Source organism: Mustelus asterias, chromosome 15 (genome assembly GCF_964213995.1).
Source record: "Mustelus asterias chromosome 15, sMusAst1.hap1.1, whole genome shotgun sequence".
In the NCBI taxonomy this organism is placed as follows: Eukaryota; Metazoa; Chordata; class Chondrichthyes; order Carcharhiniformes; family Triakidae; genus Mustelus; species Mustelus asterias.
This window is the reverse complement of record NC_135815.1, coordinates 92,980,904-92,998,041: the sequence shown is the minus strand read 5'-3', so window position 1 is coordinate 92,998,041 and position 17,138 is coordinate 92,980,904. Positions and strand designations below refer to the sequence as shown.

The 17,138-nt window shown below is 45.1% G+C and overlaps 1 protein-coding gene across 1 annotated transcript in view; it reads right to left on the bottom strand.

The window, feature by feature from the left end:
* Positions 1–9,159: 9,159 nt before the first annotated feature.
* The window catches only part of crls1 (cardiolipin synthase 1), a 39,933-nt gene continuing 31,954 nt past the window's right edge, over positions 9,160–17,138 (bottom strand). Inside the window, exons 4-6 of the mRNA XM_078230609.1 lie at positions 16,675–16,743; positions 14,027–14,118; positions 9,160–9,427 (exon numbers count right to left, since the gene is read on the bottom strand). Of these exons, the coding sequence (XP_078086735.1) occupies positions 9,337–9,427; positions 14,027–14,118; positions 16,675–16,743 (252 nt within the window). The 3' untranslated portion in view covers positions 9,160–9,336. The remainder of the gene's footprint in view (positions 9,428–14,026; positions 14,119–16,674; positions 16,744–17,138) is intronic.

The following is a 17,138-nucleotide window of genomic DNA, read 5'->3' as shown; positions in this document are numbered from 1 at the left end:
TCATTTTATAAACCTCTATTAAGTCTCCCCTCAATCTCCTCCGCTCCAGAGAGAACAGCCCCAGCTCCCTCAACCTTTCCTCATAAGACCGACACTCCAAACCAGGCAGCATCCTGGTAAATCTCCTCTGCACTCTTTCCAGCGCTTCCACATCCTTCTTATAGTGAGGTGACCAGAACTGCACGCAATATTCCAAATGCGGTCTCACCAAGGTCCTGTACAGTTGCAGCATAACCCCACGGCTCTTAAACTCCAACCCCCTGTTAATAAAAGCTAACACACTATATGTCTTCTTCACAGCTCTATCCACTTGAGTGGCAACCTTTAGAGATCTGTGGATATGGACCCCAAGATCTCTCTGTTCCTCCACAGTCTTCAGAACCCTACCTTTGACCCTGTAATCCACATTTAAATTAGTCCTACCAAAATGAATCACCTCACATTTATCAGGGTTAAACTCCATTTGCCATTTTTCAGCCCAGCTTTGCATCCTATCTATGTCTCTTTGCAGCCTACAACAGCCCTCCACCTCATCCACTACTCCACCAATCTTGGTGTCATCAGCAAATTTACTGATCCACCCTTCAGCCCCCTCCTCTAAGTCATTAATAAAAATCACAAAGAGCAGAGGACCAAGCACCGATCCCTGCGGCACTCCGCTAGCAACCTGCCTCCAGTCCGAAAATTTTCCATCCACCACCACCCTCTGTCTTCGATCAGATAGCCAGTTACCTATCCAATCGGCCAACTTTCCCTCTATCCCACACCTCCTCACTTTCATCATAAGCCGACCATGGGGGACCTTATCAAACGCCTTACTAAAATCCATGTATATGACATCAACCGCCCTACCTTCATCAACACACCTAGTTACCTCCTCAAAAAATTCTATCAAATTTGTGAGGCACGATTTGCCCTTCACAAATCCGTGCTGACTATCCCGGATTAATCCGCATCTTTCTAAATGGTCGTAAATCCCATCCCTAAGGACCTTTTCCATCAATTTACCAACCACCGAAGTCAGACTAACCGGTCTATAATTACCAGGGTCATTTCTATTCCCTTTCTTAAACAGAGGAACAACATTTGCCACTCTCCAGTCCTCTGGCACCATCCCCGTGGACAGCGAGGACCCAAAGATCAAAGCCAAAGGCTCTGCAATCTCATCCCTCGCCTCCCAAAGAATCCTAGGATACATTTCATCAGGCCCAGGGGACTTATCGACCTTCAGTTTATTCAAAACTGCCAATACATCCTCCCTCCGAACATCTATTTCCTCCAGCCTATTAGCCTGTAACACCTTCTCTTCCTGAAAAACATGGCCCCTCTCCTTGGTGAACACTGAAGAAAAGTATTCATTCATCACCTCGCCTATCTCTACTGATTCCATACACAAGTTCCCACCACTGTCCTTGACCGGCCCTAACCTCACCCTGGTCATTCTTTTATTCCTCACATAAGAGTAAAAAGCCTTGGGGTTTTCCTTGATCCGACCCGCCAAGGACTTCTCATGTCCCCTCCTAGCTCTCCTGAGCCCCTTTTTCAGCTCATTCACAGCAACTTCATTGCAATATTAATGTAAGCCTACTTGTGACACTAATAAAAATAAACCTTAATAAACTAAACAGGTTGCATCCTTCCTGTACCAGGATCATTCCAAGTTAGTTGGCTGTTTTTTTTCAAAGGGCATTCACCAATAATCACAAATGTTGGAAGTTGTAAACTCAGAAACAAAGAAGAATTTTAAAAGGACCCTAACCCTAACCCTACAGCCTTGATGAGGATGTCTGCAACATTAAAGAACCCCACATCCTTTTGCGATTGGCATGTGCCCCACAGCCACAGCATATATGCAGCTTTGCACAATTCTGTCACACGATGCCTTTAAAGACTTTCTGAAGAAACCTTCCATGCGGCATTGTGTTAGCACAGATGTGGAGCACAAGTTGGAAGTTGCCACTAAACCCACAACACGCTGGAAAAAAGAAGAGTGAAAGTAGACTTGGTGGAAAGTTTTGGATAAAATAAATAATGGCTTCTTTTTCAAACAACCATTGACCAGCACGGGAAAGAAAGCGTGCCCAGATTTTCCTCGGAGAATTCCAAGAGACCACAAATGATCACATTGGCGGCAAGCCTAACAAAGAAGTAACTGGGAGTGAAGGAAGTAAGTAGCACAGTGGTGTTGCTTGTAGTCTGCCAGTTCTTTAAGCAGCTCATGAAAAGCCAGGAAGTAACGCAAGTCCGACCCTCCAACTCTGCTATTGACCAATTTTACTTAGTTCAGAAATTAGATTTCAACCAATTAACACTTCAAATATAAAACTTGTCCATCTTATCAAGATCGCTTGTAGTAGATGTTACACTAAGTTGTAACCCATCATCATTGGATCAAAATCTTTAAAATAGTAAGATTTAGAGTTTATTTATTAGTGTCACAAGTAGGCTTATATTAACACTGCAATGAAGTTACTGTGAAAATCCCCTAGTCACCACATTCCAGCGCCTGTTCGGATACACTGAGGGAGAATTCAGCACGGCCAATGCACCTAATCAGCACATCTTTTGGCCTGTGGGAGGAAACCAGAGCACCCGGAAGAAACCCACACAGACACAGGGAGAACGTGCAGACTCCACACAGTCACCCAAGGCCGGAATTGAACTCGGATCCCTGGCGCTGTGAGGCAGCAGTGCTAATCACCGTGCCACCGTGCTGCCCAGAACTTAACTTCAATTGTGGGGCACAGAGGCTTTTGGGATGCCAGAAAAGATAGCAACAAATGGTCAATTTTTATGAATCAAATGCAAATGCAAAGTAATTATACATTTCTGCCAAAGGATCATAGAGTCATAATCATAGAGGTCTACCGCACAGACAAAGACCCTTTGGCCCATTGCATCTGCACTGGTCAAAGGCAAAACTCTCAAATATTCTAATGTAATTTCCCAACATTTGGTCCATAGCGCTGTATGCCTGGGCATTGCAATTGCACATCTAAACACTTATTAAATGATTTGATCTTTTTTATTCATTCGTGGGACATGGGCGTCGCTGGCTGACCAGCATTTATTGCCCATCCCTAGTTGCCTGAGGGCATTGAGAGTCAACCACATTGCTGTGGCTCTGGAGTCACATGTAGGCCAGACTGAGTAAGGGCAGCAGATTTCCTTCCCTAAAGGACATTAGTGAACCACTAGCCCATCGACAATGGTTTCATGGTCATCAGTAGATTCTTAATTCCTGACATTTTTTTATTCAATTCAAATTCCACCATCTGCCGTAGCGGGATTCGAACCCGGGTCCCCAGAACATTAGCTGAGTTTCTGGATTAATAGTCTAGCGATAATTCCACCAGGCCATCGCCTCCCCTATTTGATTTAGGGGATTTGATTTATTATTGTCACATGTATTAGTGTACAGTGAAAAGTATTGTTTCTCGCGCGCTATACAGACAAAGCATACCGTTCTTAGAGAAGGAAAGGAGAGAGTGCAGAATGTAGTGTTACAGTCATAGCTAGGGTGTAGAGAAAGATCAACTGAATACGAGGTAAGTCCATTCAAAAGTCTGATGGCAGCAGGGAAGAAGCTGTCCTTGAGTCGGTTGGTACGTGACCTCAGACTTTTGTATCTTTTTCCTCAGACTTTTGTATCTTTTTCCTGACGGAAGAAGGTGGAAGAGAATAACCAGGGTGCGTAGGGTCCTTGATTATGCTGGGTGCTTTTCCGAGGCAGCGAGAAGTGTAGACGAGTCAACGGATGGGAGGCCGATTTTCGTTCACGACCCTTTGAAGTTTTTTGTGGTCTTGGGCAGAGCAGGAGCCACACCAATCTGTGATACAACCAGAAAGAATGCTTTCTATGGCGTATCTGTAAAAGTTGGTGAGGGTCATAACGGACATGCCAAATTTCTTAAGCCTCCTGAAAAAGTAGAGGCGTTGGTGGGTTTTCTTAACTATGATGTGGAGATGCCGGCGTTGGACTGGGGTAAACACAGTAAGAAGTTTAACAACACCAGGTTAAAGTCCAACAGGTTTATTTGGTAGCAAAAGCCACACAAGCTTTCGGAGCTCCAAGCCCCTTCTTCAGGTGAGTGGGAATTCTGTTCACAAACAGGGCATATATTGTTAGCCTCACAGCCAAAAAACACACACACTGACTAATTAAATAAATAAATAATTCAATCAATCTCTCACCAGCACTCCTGCCTCCAATCACTCCCTCTCTGCTTGCTCCAGTGGAACAATGAGGGGGAACCTCCCAGGTAACTGACTTTTAAATTTAAAATAAAAACCCTTCCCAGACTCCTCAGCAGCCCACTTCCGGTTTTCACTTTAAACTTAAGAAAAATACTACTACAAAAGTAAAGGCCAAAAAAAACACACACTAACTGACTAATTAAATAAATAAATAATTCAATCAATCTCTCACCAGCACTCCTGCCTCCAATCACTCCCTCTCTGCTTGCTCCAGTGAACAATGAACAGGCAAGACTGTTCTCTTCCTGTTGGGGAGCACTTCAGCGGTCACGGGCATTCGGCCTCTGATATTCGGGTAAGCGTTCTCCAAGGCGGCCTTCACGACACACGATGGCGCAGAATCGCTGAGCAGAAACTGATAGCCAAGTTCCGCACAGAGGACGGCCTCAACCGGGATATTGGGTTCATGTCACACTATTTGTAACCCCCACAGTTTGCCTGGACCTGCAGAGTTTCACTGGCTGTCTTGTCTGGAGACAATACACATCTTTTTAGCCTGTCTTGATGCTCTCTCCACTCACGTTGTTTGTTTCTTAAAGACTTGATTAGTTGTAAGTATTCGCATTCCACCATTATTCATGTAAATTGAGTCTGTGTCTTTATATGCCCTGTTTGTGAACAGAATTCCCACTCACCTGAAGAAGGGGCTTGGAGCTCCGAAAGCTTGTGTGGCTTTTGCTACCAAATAAAACTGTTGGACTCTAACCTGGTGTTGTTAAACTTCTTACTTTCTTAACGATAGCATTGGCATGGAGGGTCCAGGACAGGTTGTTGGTGATCTGGACTCCTAAAAACCTGAAGCTCTCGACCATTTTCACTTTGTCCCCATTGATGTAGACAGGGGCGTGTTCCCCACTATGCTTCTTGAAGTCGATGACAATCTCCTTCATTTTGTTGACATTGACGAAGAGATTGTCGTTGCTCCAGTTCACTAGATTCTATATCTCTTTCCTGTGCTCTGTCTCATCATTAAGAACAACAAAGAACAAGGAACAGTACAGCATAGGAACAGGCCCTTCAGCCCTCCAAGCCTGCTTCGATCACATTTACCTATCTAAACCAACCGCTTATATCCCTCTATTCCCCATTTGTTCGATAAGTCTTAAATGTCGCTAACGTAACTGCCTCAACCACCTCACTTGGCAGTGCATTCCAGGCCCCCACCACCCTCTGTGTAAAATATTTCCCCCGCACGTCTCCACTGAACCTTTCCCCCCTTATCTTGAACTTGTTTGAGATCTGACCCACTACGGTGGTGTCGTCAGCAAACTTGAAAATTGAGTTGATGGGGAATTTGGCCACACAGTCATGTGTATAAGGAGTATAGTAAGGGGTTGAGGACACAGCCTTGTGGGGCACCTGTGTTGATGATCGTGGAGGAGGTGTTCTTAAATGTTATGGGGGTCTTTGCCTCCATCACACTTTCAGGCTGCGAGTTCCAAACTCCCACCACCCTCTGGGTGAAAATATTTTTTCTCACAGCCCCTCTAAACCTCCTGCCCCTTACCTTAAATCTAAGCCCCTTGGTCATTGATCCCAGCAGCAAGGGAAATCATTTCTTCCCATCTATGCCCCTCCTAATTTTATTCACTTCAATCATGTCCTCTCTCTGTCTCCTCTGATCCAAGGAAAACAACCCCAGTTTATCCAACCACCTCTTCAACTCTCCAGCCCAGGCAACATCCTGGTAAATCTCCTCTGCACCCTTTCCAATGCCATCACTTCCCTCCTATAATGTGGATTCCAGAACAGCACACAATGCTCTAGCTGTGGCCTAACCAATGTTTTATACAATTCCAGCATAGCCTCCCTGGCTCTTAAATCATCATGGACAAAGGAACATAGGAGTTAGGAGCAGAAGTCAGCAAATTCAGCCCTTCAAGTCTGCTCCACCATCCAATCAGATCATGGCTGATCTCTTCCTGGTCTCAAATCCACCTCCCCATTTGTTCCCCATATCCCTTTAACCCGTTTTTAAAAATCAGAAATATATCTATCTTGAAACCATTTAATGATTCACCGCGCGACGGGGCAGCAAGTTCCACAAATTCACCACCATTTACGAGAAGTATAGAATCGCAATAGTGGAGGAGGCCATTTGACCCATCGAGTCTGTCGTTCCTCCTCAGCTCAGTTTAATTTGTACCTATTGTTACCTTTTTGATCTTTTTCATTCTCCAAAAGACGGTCAGAGGGAAGAAACCACATTATAATTGAATCAACAAAAGGTTCTGGCATACAAAATTCTGGGAAACTGGATTAGCCAGCAACAAAGAAGTGGCGCACGTTGGCACAGTGGTTAGCACTGCTGCCTTACAGCGCCAGGGACCTGGATTCAATTCCTGGCTTGGGTTACTGTCTGTGTGGAGTTTGCATCTTCGCCCTGTGTCTGCGCGGATTTCTTCCGGGTGCTCCAGTTTTCTCCCACAGTCCAGGTTAGGTAGATAGGCCATGCTAAATTGTCCCTTAGTGTCAGGGAGATTAGTAGGGTAAATGTGTGGGATTACAGGAATAGGGCCTGGGTGGGATTGTGGTCAGTACAGACTCAATGGGCCAAATGGCCTTTTTCTGTACCGTAGGGATTCTATTAGAATGCCTGCTGCAGAAAATAACAGTTCTGGTTGGGTAGCAACTGCACCGTGCCACTTTTGTCAAGGATTACCCGAGTTCTCATGAGAAACAGAAAAGAATCACCTCCACTGGCTTTTAGCAAGGACCTAGCTGGCTTTACCTGATACACACAATGGCCTCAAGGATACCTTCAGCAGTTACTGCATTACCAGCGTGCTCACCAACTTTTACTCCCCAAATATTATGCACCAAATTTCATGATACTGTTTCACAAAGCACATCTTAGCTTTACATTCAGCAAATTTGCACCCTTTGTTCAAAGGCTCAACGCAGGCACAATGGGCAGAATGGCCTCCCTTTCCGCTGATTCATTCCATGAACCGATGGACGGCTGCAGGGTTGAAAGGGTAGGAATGAGTAGAGTGGCCAGAGATATTGGCTGAGGATTTGCTGGGGAGACATGTTGGGAGACAAGGCAAGTGGCGATTTTGTGAACAGGTAAATGGGTCAAATAAAAACCTGGTGGGAGGTCGGGTGAGCCCAGGATTGCTGAGGTAGGGAGCAACAACTCCTTGGTCTTTCTGATTTTTGGATCTTGGATGTAGAGAAAGCCACTGCAAGGGACCCCCACCCGCCCCCTCCCAAAAAAAACCAAAACTTTCTTTGTTTCTGCTAAGAAAGTAAATGTGCAACTGACTGTACCTAGTGAACGCTGCCATTTAGTTCATCATAGAATCGCTACAGTTCAGAAGAGGCCATTCGGTTCGAGTCTGCACCAACTCTCTGACAGAATATCTTATCCAGGCCCTCTTCCCCACCTATCCCTGTAATCCCACACATTTACCATAGGTCATAGAATCCCTACAGTGGAGGCCATTCGGCCTGCCAAGCCTGCACTGACACCAATCCCACCCAGATCCGATCCCCGTAACCCCACGTATTTACCCTGCTAATCCCCTTGACCCTAAGGGGCAATTTAGCATGGCCAATCAACCTAATTTGCACATCTTTGGAGTGTGGGAGGTAACTGGAGCACCCGGAAGAGATCCACGTAGACACGGGGAGAATGTGCAAATCCCACACAGTGACACATAGGCTGGAATTGAACCCGGATCCCTGGCGCTGTGAGGCAGCAGTGCCAACCACTGTGCCACCGTGCCGCCACTTGCAATTTTTGCCAGTTTTTTTGCTGCTTGCAATCTCACCAGCTCTGATTTGATGATGAGATCAACTTTGCACCCGTTCTGTAAGTCCCCTGATGCTCCAATGCCAGTGTTGCCATGGGGGGGGGGCATGGGGGGGGAGTGGCGAGAGAAGCAGGTTTGAAACTCTCCCGCTTTCTCACTTCTTCGGCACTTGAGAATTTTTTGTAAGATTGCGCCCTATTTGTCCACCAACAAGTATGAAGGTACATTTGTAAAAAATACTCACCAGAATTCAGAGGAGGAAGCAAGAGTACAGAAAGGTCACCTATGTTGCAGTGCCCCAAAGCAATGAAACACCAAACATGGAGAAAAACTTAACACAGAAACAAAACTGCCCATACAAGATAAACGAGGCATAAATTACACCCAGAACAGAGGAAACAGTATTCAGGACAAACATGGAGCAACAGACTAGAATATCAGGTGTTTCCTTAAAAGGCAACATGTGAAAGACAGACAGAAAAAACTAAAGGACACCAGAGAAAGAGAAGTGAAATCACCCCCTACCTCCTACCAACGACACCGGAGATTGGTTTATTTACAGATACACAGCAATTAAACTCTATGCTGGACTTTCAGCTTGCAACGCAATGATTTTCCTGTCTGTTCAGATAAATGGGGAGGAGAAACACAGGCCGGTGACAAAAACCCCCTAGGCTGCAGCCTTAAACACAAAGAGCGGAATTTTCCAGCTGCGTTCGCCCCAAAACCGGAAAATCCCACCCAAGGTCAACGGACCTTGATATGGTCCGCCCTACTCCCCCCTCCACCCCACCCCACCCCCACTTCCCTCCATCTGCCAGGATTCCCGTGGTGGGCGGGACGGGAAAATTCCGCCCAAAGGCCACAACAACGATGCGAAAATCCCGCACATTGTGAAGATCCAGTTCGTGAAGGAACTTCACATTATCTGACTTACCACGCGAGAAACACTGCAAGAAGGTTTACCCTTTTTACATCAAGCGTGAATGTCACATTGTGTAAAAAACGTACTGCGATAATAATGATTTTAAGAGCTTCGGAATGACACATCAACTGGATGATGCGTAAACGATTATTGCGTAGTTTGCATTTTGAAATTAAATTCATCACACGAAGTGCAAATAAAATATTAAAACCATAAATGTAAGAAATCTATAATTTTTCACTTTTATTATTAAATCAATGATGTTGTAGGAAAAAATTCCAGATATCTACAATTATTTAATCATTGTCTTTTTCGCAAAGATATCAAGGTCCAGTTCCTCCTTTGCTTCGTTGCATTGTTTCGAGGCACCACTGGCCAATTTTGGATGACTTTATTTCATTTCATCCGGTTTAAAACTTGCACTGTGTTTTTGCCGTGGATGTAATAACTGTACGCGGAGGCTGTTGTCGTCAACGCTGTCACGTACCTGAAACAACGAGATAATACCATAATCAGCTGGGAGCATCAGATCATCAGCGCAAGACACCAATTTGTTTTAATTCATTTGTGGGACATGGGCAGCCAGCATTTATTGCCCATCCCGAGTTGTCCTTGTTCAGAACCAACCACGTTGCTGTGGCTCTGGAGTCACATGTAGGCCAGACCAGGTAAGGACGGCAGATTTCCTTCGCTAAAGGACATTAGTGAACCAGATGGGTTTTTCCGACAATGGTTTCATGGTCATCAGTAGATTCTTAATTCCAGATTTTTTTATTGAATTCAAATTCCACCATCTGCTGTGGTGGGATTCGAAACCGGGTTCCCAGAATATTAGCTGCGTTTCTGGATTAATAAACTAGCGATAATACCACTAGCCCATCGGCTCCCCCCACTGCACCAGAGTCCAAATTATTCATCTAGAACTCAGGCCAGATCTTTTTAAATAATAAAAGCGTTCGACAACAAGATGCAATCTACACAGCAGCTTCTCTACAGGAAGGTTCCCCAAAGCACATCATAGGACTGTAATCAGAGAAAACAAAAGGTGGGGGAGGGGATAGCCTAATGGTATTATCACTTGACCATTAATCCAGAAACTCAGCTCACGTTCTGGAGACCCGGGTTCGAATCCCACCGCGACAGGTGGTGGAATTTGAATTCACAAAAAGATATCTAGATTTATGAATCTAATGATGACCGTGAAACCATTGTCGGAAAAACCCACCTGGTTCAGAAATGTCCTTGAGAGAAGGGAATCTGCCATCCTTACCTGGTCTGGCCTACATGTGACTCCAAAGCCACAGCTGACTCTCAATTGCCTTCGGGAAACTAGGAATGGGCAATAAATGCTGGCCAACCAGCAACGCCCATGTCCCAGGAATGAATAAAAAAAAACAGATAACAAGCTGAAGGAGACAGTATTAGGACATGAAGATAGATGATTAAAAGCTTGGTCAAAGGCACAATTTTTAAGGAGTGTCTTAAAAGAGGAGAGAGAAAGAAATAGAAGAGTCGCAGAGGGGTGTGGAGGAGTAGGGGGAGCTTCAGAACCTAGACAGCTGCAAGTGCACAGCAGGGTTAAGGAGTCACAATAAGCCAGATGAAGAGGAACACAGAGTTCATGGAAGCTGTAGATGGTTACAAGGATACGGTGGCAGAGTGGTTAGCACTGCTGCCTCACAGTGCCAGGGACCCAGGTTCAATTCCGGCCTTGGGTCACTGTCTGCATGGACTTTGCACATTCTACCCGTGTCTGAGTGGGTTTGCTCCGGTTTCCTCCCACACTCCAAAGATGTGCAGGTTAGGTGCATTAGCCAAGCTAAATTGCTCCTTTGTATCAGGGGATTGGTGGGGTAAATGTGTGGGGTTATGGGATAGGGGCTTGGTGAGGTGGACCGAATGGCCTCCTTCTGCACTGTAGGATTCTATGGAATAATAAAAATTATAAAAAAGGAACTGATACAAATGGCTAGCACTTGCTAAAGTTTTGCAAATTCTTTACTCCTCACACAACATAATTGCTTTCAAATTATCAAACCGTGAAATAATTAAAATGAAACCACTAAAACGTCTAAATGACCATGTAAACATTGAACTCCCATCAATCTCTCCCACTCAAACTATTTTACTAATTTAGTCTCTGCATTCACAGCTTTCAACACTCCTCTTCATGACAGGCATTTTGTTCAGCTAAGGGCATCGATGTTTAACTGTTTGTTCTTGGGTCGGCACAGTAGTTAGTGTTGCTGCCTCACAGCGCCAGGGACCTGGGTTCGATTTCCAGCTTGGGTCACTGTCTGTGTGGAGTCTGCACGTTCTCCCCGTGTCTGCGTGGGTTTCCTCCAGGTGCTCCGGTTTCCTCCCATACTCCAAAGATATGCAGGTTAGGTGCATTGGCCAAGCTAAACTGCCCCTTAGTGTCAGGGAAATGTGTGGGGTTATGGGATAGTGGCGAGGCTGGGACCTCCCACAGTCCAAAGACGTGCTGGCTAGGTGCATTGTCCATGCTAAATTCTCTCTCAGTGTACCCGAGCAGGTGCTGGAGTGTGCCGACTGGGAGACTTTCACAGTAACTTCATTGTGACACTAATAAATAAACTTTAAACTCTTTGATCCTTTTCACCTTCCAAGTTTTTTCTTTCATTCCAAATACATTTGTGCATCTCGCTGCATGGCACAAGCTCTTCCCTGCAGTCAACTTTCCCCAAAATTTTCCTCTCATTTTTGGTGACAATTGTTCTGTCTCACTAAGCAACACGAGGAACAATCTGATGCTTGAAACTCCCATGCAGCAAGTTTGGAAGCACTTCCCAAAATGCTGCCTCTCAGTCGCTGTCAACGAGCTCTGCACAGCAGTGCAATGGAATATTCTCCACTTGCCGGGATGAGTGCACTTCCAACCCACTCAAAGAGTTTGTGACCATCAAAGACCAAGCAGCCCACTTGATTGGCACCCAACCCAACCCCTTAAACATTCCCTCCTCCACCACATTTTTTTTTATTCATTTGTGGGACATGGGTATTGCTGGCTGGCCAGTATTTATTGCCCATCCTTAGTTGCCCGAGGGCAATTGAGAGCCATAGAACATGAGAAGATAGGAGCAGGAGGAGGCCATTTGGCCCTTCGAGCCTGCTCCACCATTCATTACGATCATGGCTGATCATCCAATTCAATAGCCTATAGAAACATAAACGTTGGATTGCTGTGGCTCTGGAGTCACATGTAGGCCAGACCAGGTAAGGACGGCAGATTTCCTTCCCTAAAGTGAACTAGGTCGGTTTTTCCGACAATGGGATTATCAGTAGATTCTTAATTCCAGACTTTTTTTTATTGAATTCAAATTCCACCAGTTGCCGTGGTGGGATTCGAATCCGGGTCCCCAAAACATTTGCTGAGTTTTCTAGATTAATAGTCTAGCGATAATACCACTAGCCATCACCTCCCGTATTGGCAGCAGTGTGTACCCTCCACTAGATGCACAGCAGCAACTGACCAGAAGTCCTGTGACAGTACCTTCCAAGTCTCCAACCTCTACCACTTAGAAGGACAAGGACAGCAAACGCATGGGAACCCCAAAACCTGCATGTCCTCCTCAAGCCACTCACCATCCCGATTTGAAACTATAATCGCCTTTCATTCACAGTCGCTGGGTCAAAATCCAGGAATGTCCTCCCTAGCAGCACAGTGGGTGTACTTACACCACACGGACTGCAGCAGTGAAAGCCAAGGCTTTTCATCACCTTCTCGAGGGTAATAAGTAACAAATGTTGGCCTTGTTAGCAATGGTCACATCCCATAAATGCAATTTTAAAATCCTCCTATTAAAATCCACAATTTCTACAGCTAACGTTTGTATCAGAGCGCCTCCAATGTAAGGTGTATGTACAGCCAGGGTAATCCAGAGATTAGCATTGGAGATACCGTGCCAAGAATAGCTGGTATCGGCTTACAGGAGGACTCGTTTAGACTCATTTTGGTTAAAAGCTTTGGCAGTCTCCACAATCAGCATCGCTGTAGCTTTGGCCCTTCACCAGAAAGATGAACAACCAATGTCAGAGGAACTAGTTCACAGGGGCAACCGGTATTTTAAAAAAAAAAAGAGTTGAAATACCAAACCCATTTTCAGGCAAGGATGAGAAGGATGGAATAATTGAGAAATAAACATAGCATCATTTGCAAAGTAGATAATCCCTATTTAGATACAAAGCCTTATACTGAAACAGTTCCCTAAGTGGTAAACCTCAATGGCTAATTATCAAAAGGAAACAATTTGTCTGGTTAAGTGGATGATTAGCAGCATTTATTATAAAGAAACATGCTTTCAACATGGTAGCAGTGTTAATAGCATGCATTCACCGATAGGGTCATCCAATAGTAAGTCCTGCTCACCAAAGTCCTTGCTACCCTCCACCAACTCACTGGATCATAGAATGCCTTCAGTGCAGAAGGAAGCCACTTGCCCATCGAGTTTGCACCGACAACAATCCCACCCAGGTCCCATACCTGTGACCCTACGTATTTACCCTGCTAATCCTTCAGACACTAAGGGGCAATTTAGCATGGCCAATTCACCTAACCTGCACATCTTTAGATTGTGGGAGGAAACCGGAGCACCCGGAGAAAACCCACGCAGACATGGGGAGAATGTGCAAATTCCACACAATCACCTGAGGCCAGAGTTGAACCCGGATCCCTGGCACTGTGGGGCAGCAGTGCTAACCACTGTGCTGTCTTCTGACTCCTTGTCAATTATTCCAAAGTGCCTCTACTTGTTTACAGAACCATCCACATTATCACCACACTCAAAGCGAGGACTTGCAGCCTCTGCTGTGCACCCTCTACTCTAGCACAGCCTCCACTGCGTTCCAAATTCCCTTCCCAAACCCTTCTGTTTCTTGTGCCTCTCCGCACCTCCAATACGCCTCCTCGCGACTTACTCTTCACCCAGATTCACAGCCACTCCAAACTTACCCTATTCTTACACGGGGTGCAAAGTATTCCTTTTAGGAGCATTCTGCTACAATGAAAGGAGGCCTATAAATAACAAGTATTTCGTATTTTCGTAATGTTTCCATCAAATCTCACCATAACGTGTGGAGGAACACACTGTCCACATACTGAAAAACTGGGGCTGCCAGTGATGCAGCCACTAGCACAAGCTGAACTGCTGTGTTGACCTGCAACATAAATGAAAGCCAATAAATTAAAATATTGCCAAATAAAATGTGAGATATAATGTTGCAACGGTCTGATTTTCTGCTTCCGTTTCATTATATTACTAGCAATGTACAAACAAGACCATGGTACTGACTTGTTGAAATCATTCAGTAAAAGCTCCAAACTGGTCCCTGGAGCTCCGGGTTCAATTCCCGGTTTGGGTCACTGTCTGTGTGGAGTTTGCATGTTCTCCCTGTGTCTGCATCAGTTTCCTCTGCGTGTTCCGGTTTCCTCCAAAGACGTGCGAATTAAGTGCACTGGCCATGCTAAATTGCCCCTTCGTGTTCCAGGATGAGTAGGTTAGAGGGTAAATATGTGGGGATAGGCCCTGGGTGGGATTGTTGTCGGTGCAGACTCGATGGGCTGAATGGCCTCCTCCTGCCCGGTAGGGATTCTAAAAAGCCATGATTCTAAAAAGCCGAAGGAGGACCCAAATATGCCATGGGCAATAAAATATAAAATCCCTCCGTGACAGAACCATCAAATATATTGGATGGGGACACTGAGAGAATATATACATATTCAGGCATGAGGAAAATGTGCAAACTCCACATGGGTGGCCTGGGATCTCACACACGTGGCGCGATCTTACCTGCCGTTCACGCCACGCTCCCGCTGCAGCGAAGTCGGAGAATTTGGTGGCCAGCCAAATCTCTGTTCACTGCGGCGGGAAGGGAAAATACCACCAGCATGAATGGTGGTAAGATTCCAGCCCATGTATGGGATCCCAGGCAGTTTTCCAATTTGGAAGGGGGAAGAGTGGGTCTAAGACTAGTATTTTAAACTTAAAGACGGGCAACCCAGTGGACATGAAAGCTGAGCTCGCTAACTGCAGCGAACTGGGGCACTAGGTTAGGGGATACATTGATAGAGATACAGTGGCAGACATATGAGGGGGTATTTCAGAATACTCAGAAAAAATATATTCTTACAATAAAGAAAAATTCTAAGGGGAGGACCCACTATCCGTGGTTAACTAATCATGTTAAGGAATTCATGAAACTTAAGGAAAAAACATATAGCTGTGCGAGGATGAATGGCAGATCAAGTGTATGAGAGGAAGCTTGCTAGAAATGTAAGAAGGATAGCAAGACTTTTTACATGTATTTAAATGAGCAAGTAAAGTAGATAATTTTGATTTGATTTATTGTCACATGTATTAACATACAGTGAAAAGTATTGTTTCTTGCACGCTATACAGACAAAGCATACCGTTCATAGAGAAGGAAAGGAGAGAATGCAGAGTTACAGTCATAGCTGCGGTGTAGAGAAAAATCAACATATTGCGAGGTAGGTCCATTCAAAAGTCTGATAGCAGCAGGGAAGAAACTGTACTTGAGTCGGTTGGTACATGACCTCAGACTTTTGTATCTCTTTCCCGACGGAAGAAGGTGGAAGAGAGTATGTCCGGGGTGCGTGGGGGTCCTTGATTATGCTGGCTGCTTTGCCGAGGCAGCAGGAAGTGTAGACAGAGTCAATGGATGGGAGGCTGGTTTGCGTGATGGATTGGGCTACATTCTGTAGTTCCTTGTGCTCTTGGGCAGAGCATGAGCCATACCAAGCTGTGATACAACCAGAAAGAATGCTTTCTATGGTGCATCTGTAAAAGTTAGTGAGAGTCGTAGCTGACATGTCAAATTTCCTTAGTCTTCTGAGAAAGTAGAGGCGCTGGTGGGCTTTTTTAACTATAGCGTCGGCATGGGGGCGGGGGGACCAAAATGGCGGATGAAATGAAGAAATATTTTGTTTCTGCCTTCACTATAGAGGATGCAAAAAAACATTCCATTGGTTTTAAATCAAGAGGTGAAAGTGAAAGGGGTACTTGGTGAAAATCCAATCACTCACCTGATGGAGCAGCAGCACTCCGAAAGCTGTGATACCAAATAAACCTTTTGGACTTTAACCTGGTGTTGTGAGACTTGTTACTGTGCCCACCCCAGTCCAACGCCAGCATCTCCACATCATCCAATCACTAAGGAAGCTTTACTAAGCAAAGGCTTCCATTAATGCCTCAGTGGCAGAGTGGGTCACCTCTACCTTCTTCCATCAGGAAAAAGATACAGAAGTCTGAGGTCACGTGCCAACCGACTGAAGTACAGCTTCTTCCCTGCTGCTATCAGACTTTTGAATGGACCTACCATATATTAAGCTGATCTTTCTCTACACCCTAGCTATGACTGTAACACCACATTCTGCACTTGCTGCTTTCCTTCTCCCCTATGTACTCCATGAATGGTATGCTTTGTCTGCATAGCCCGCAAGAAACAATACTTTTCACTGTATCACAATACATGTGACAATAATAAATCAGTAAGTAGTCTCACAACACCAGGTTGAAGTCCAACAGGTTTACTTGGTAGCACGAGCTTTCGGAGTGCTGCTCCTTCATCAGGTGAGACTTCTTACTGTGCCTACCCCAGTCCAACGCCGGCATCTCCACATCATAATAATAAATCAAATCGAGTGTTCAGGAGTTGGTTGGAAAAGGGATCAATTAATTGGTAACTGTGTCTTACCTTGCTGATAAATGTTGGTTTTAACTGAGCCGTAGCATAGCACGGGTTGAAGTATTTGCTGAGAGTCCTCTGTAAGAGATGAGAGTAGTTATCCAATTGTATATAACCAATTTTACAAAACACAAAACACTGTAAAATACAATACCGGTGACGAAAGGGTTAGGAAAGCATTTCACTCTTGTCTGCATACCAGTTAGAGAACATGTAAATCGATGGGAATACGAGAGATCAGAGCTAAGTTATTTCATATCAATATCAAAATGAAATTCCTGTAGCAAAAACAGAACGTGCTGGAAAATTTCAGCAGGTCTGACAGCATCTGCGGAGAGAGAATAAAGCCAACATTTCCAGTCAGGATGACACTTGGTCAGAGCTCTGACCAAAGATGTGTGGGGTTAGGTTGATTGGCCATGCTAAATTGCCCCTTAGTTCCCGGGATGTGTAGGTTAGAGGGATTGGGGGGA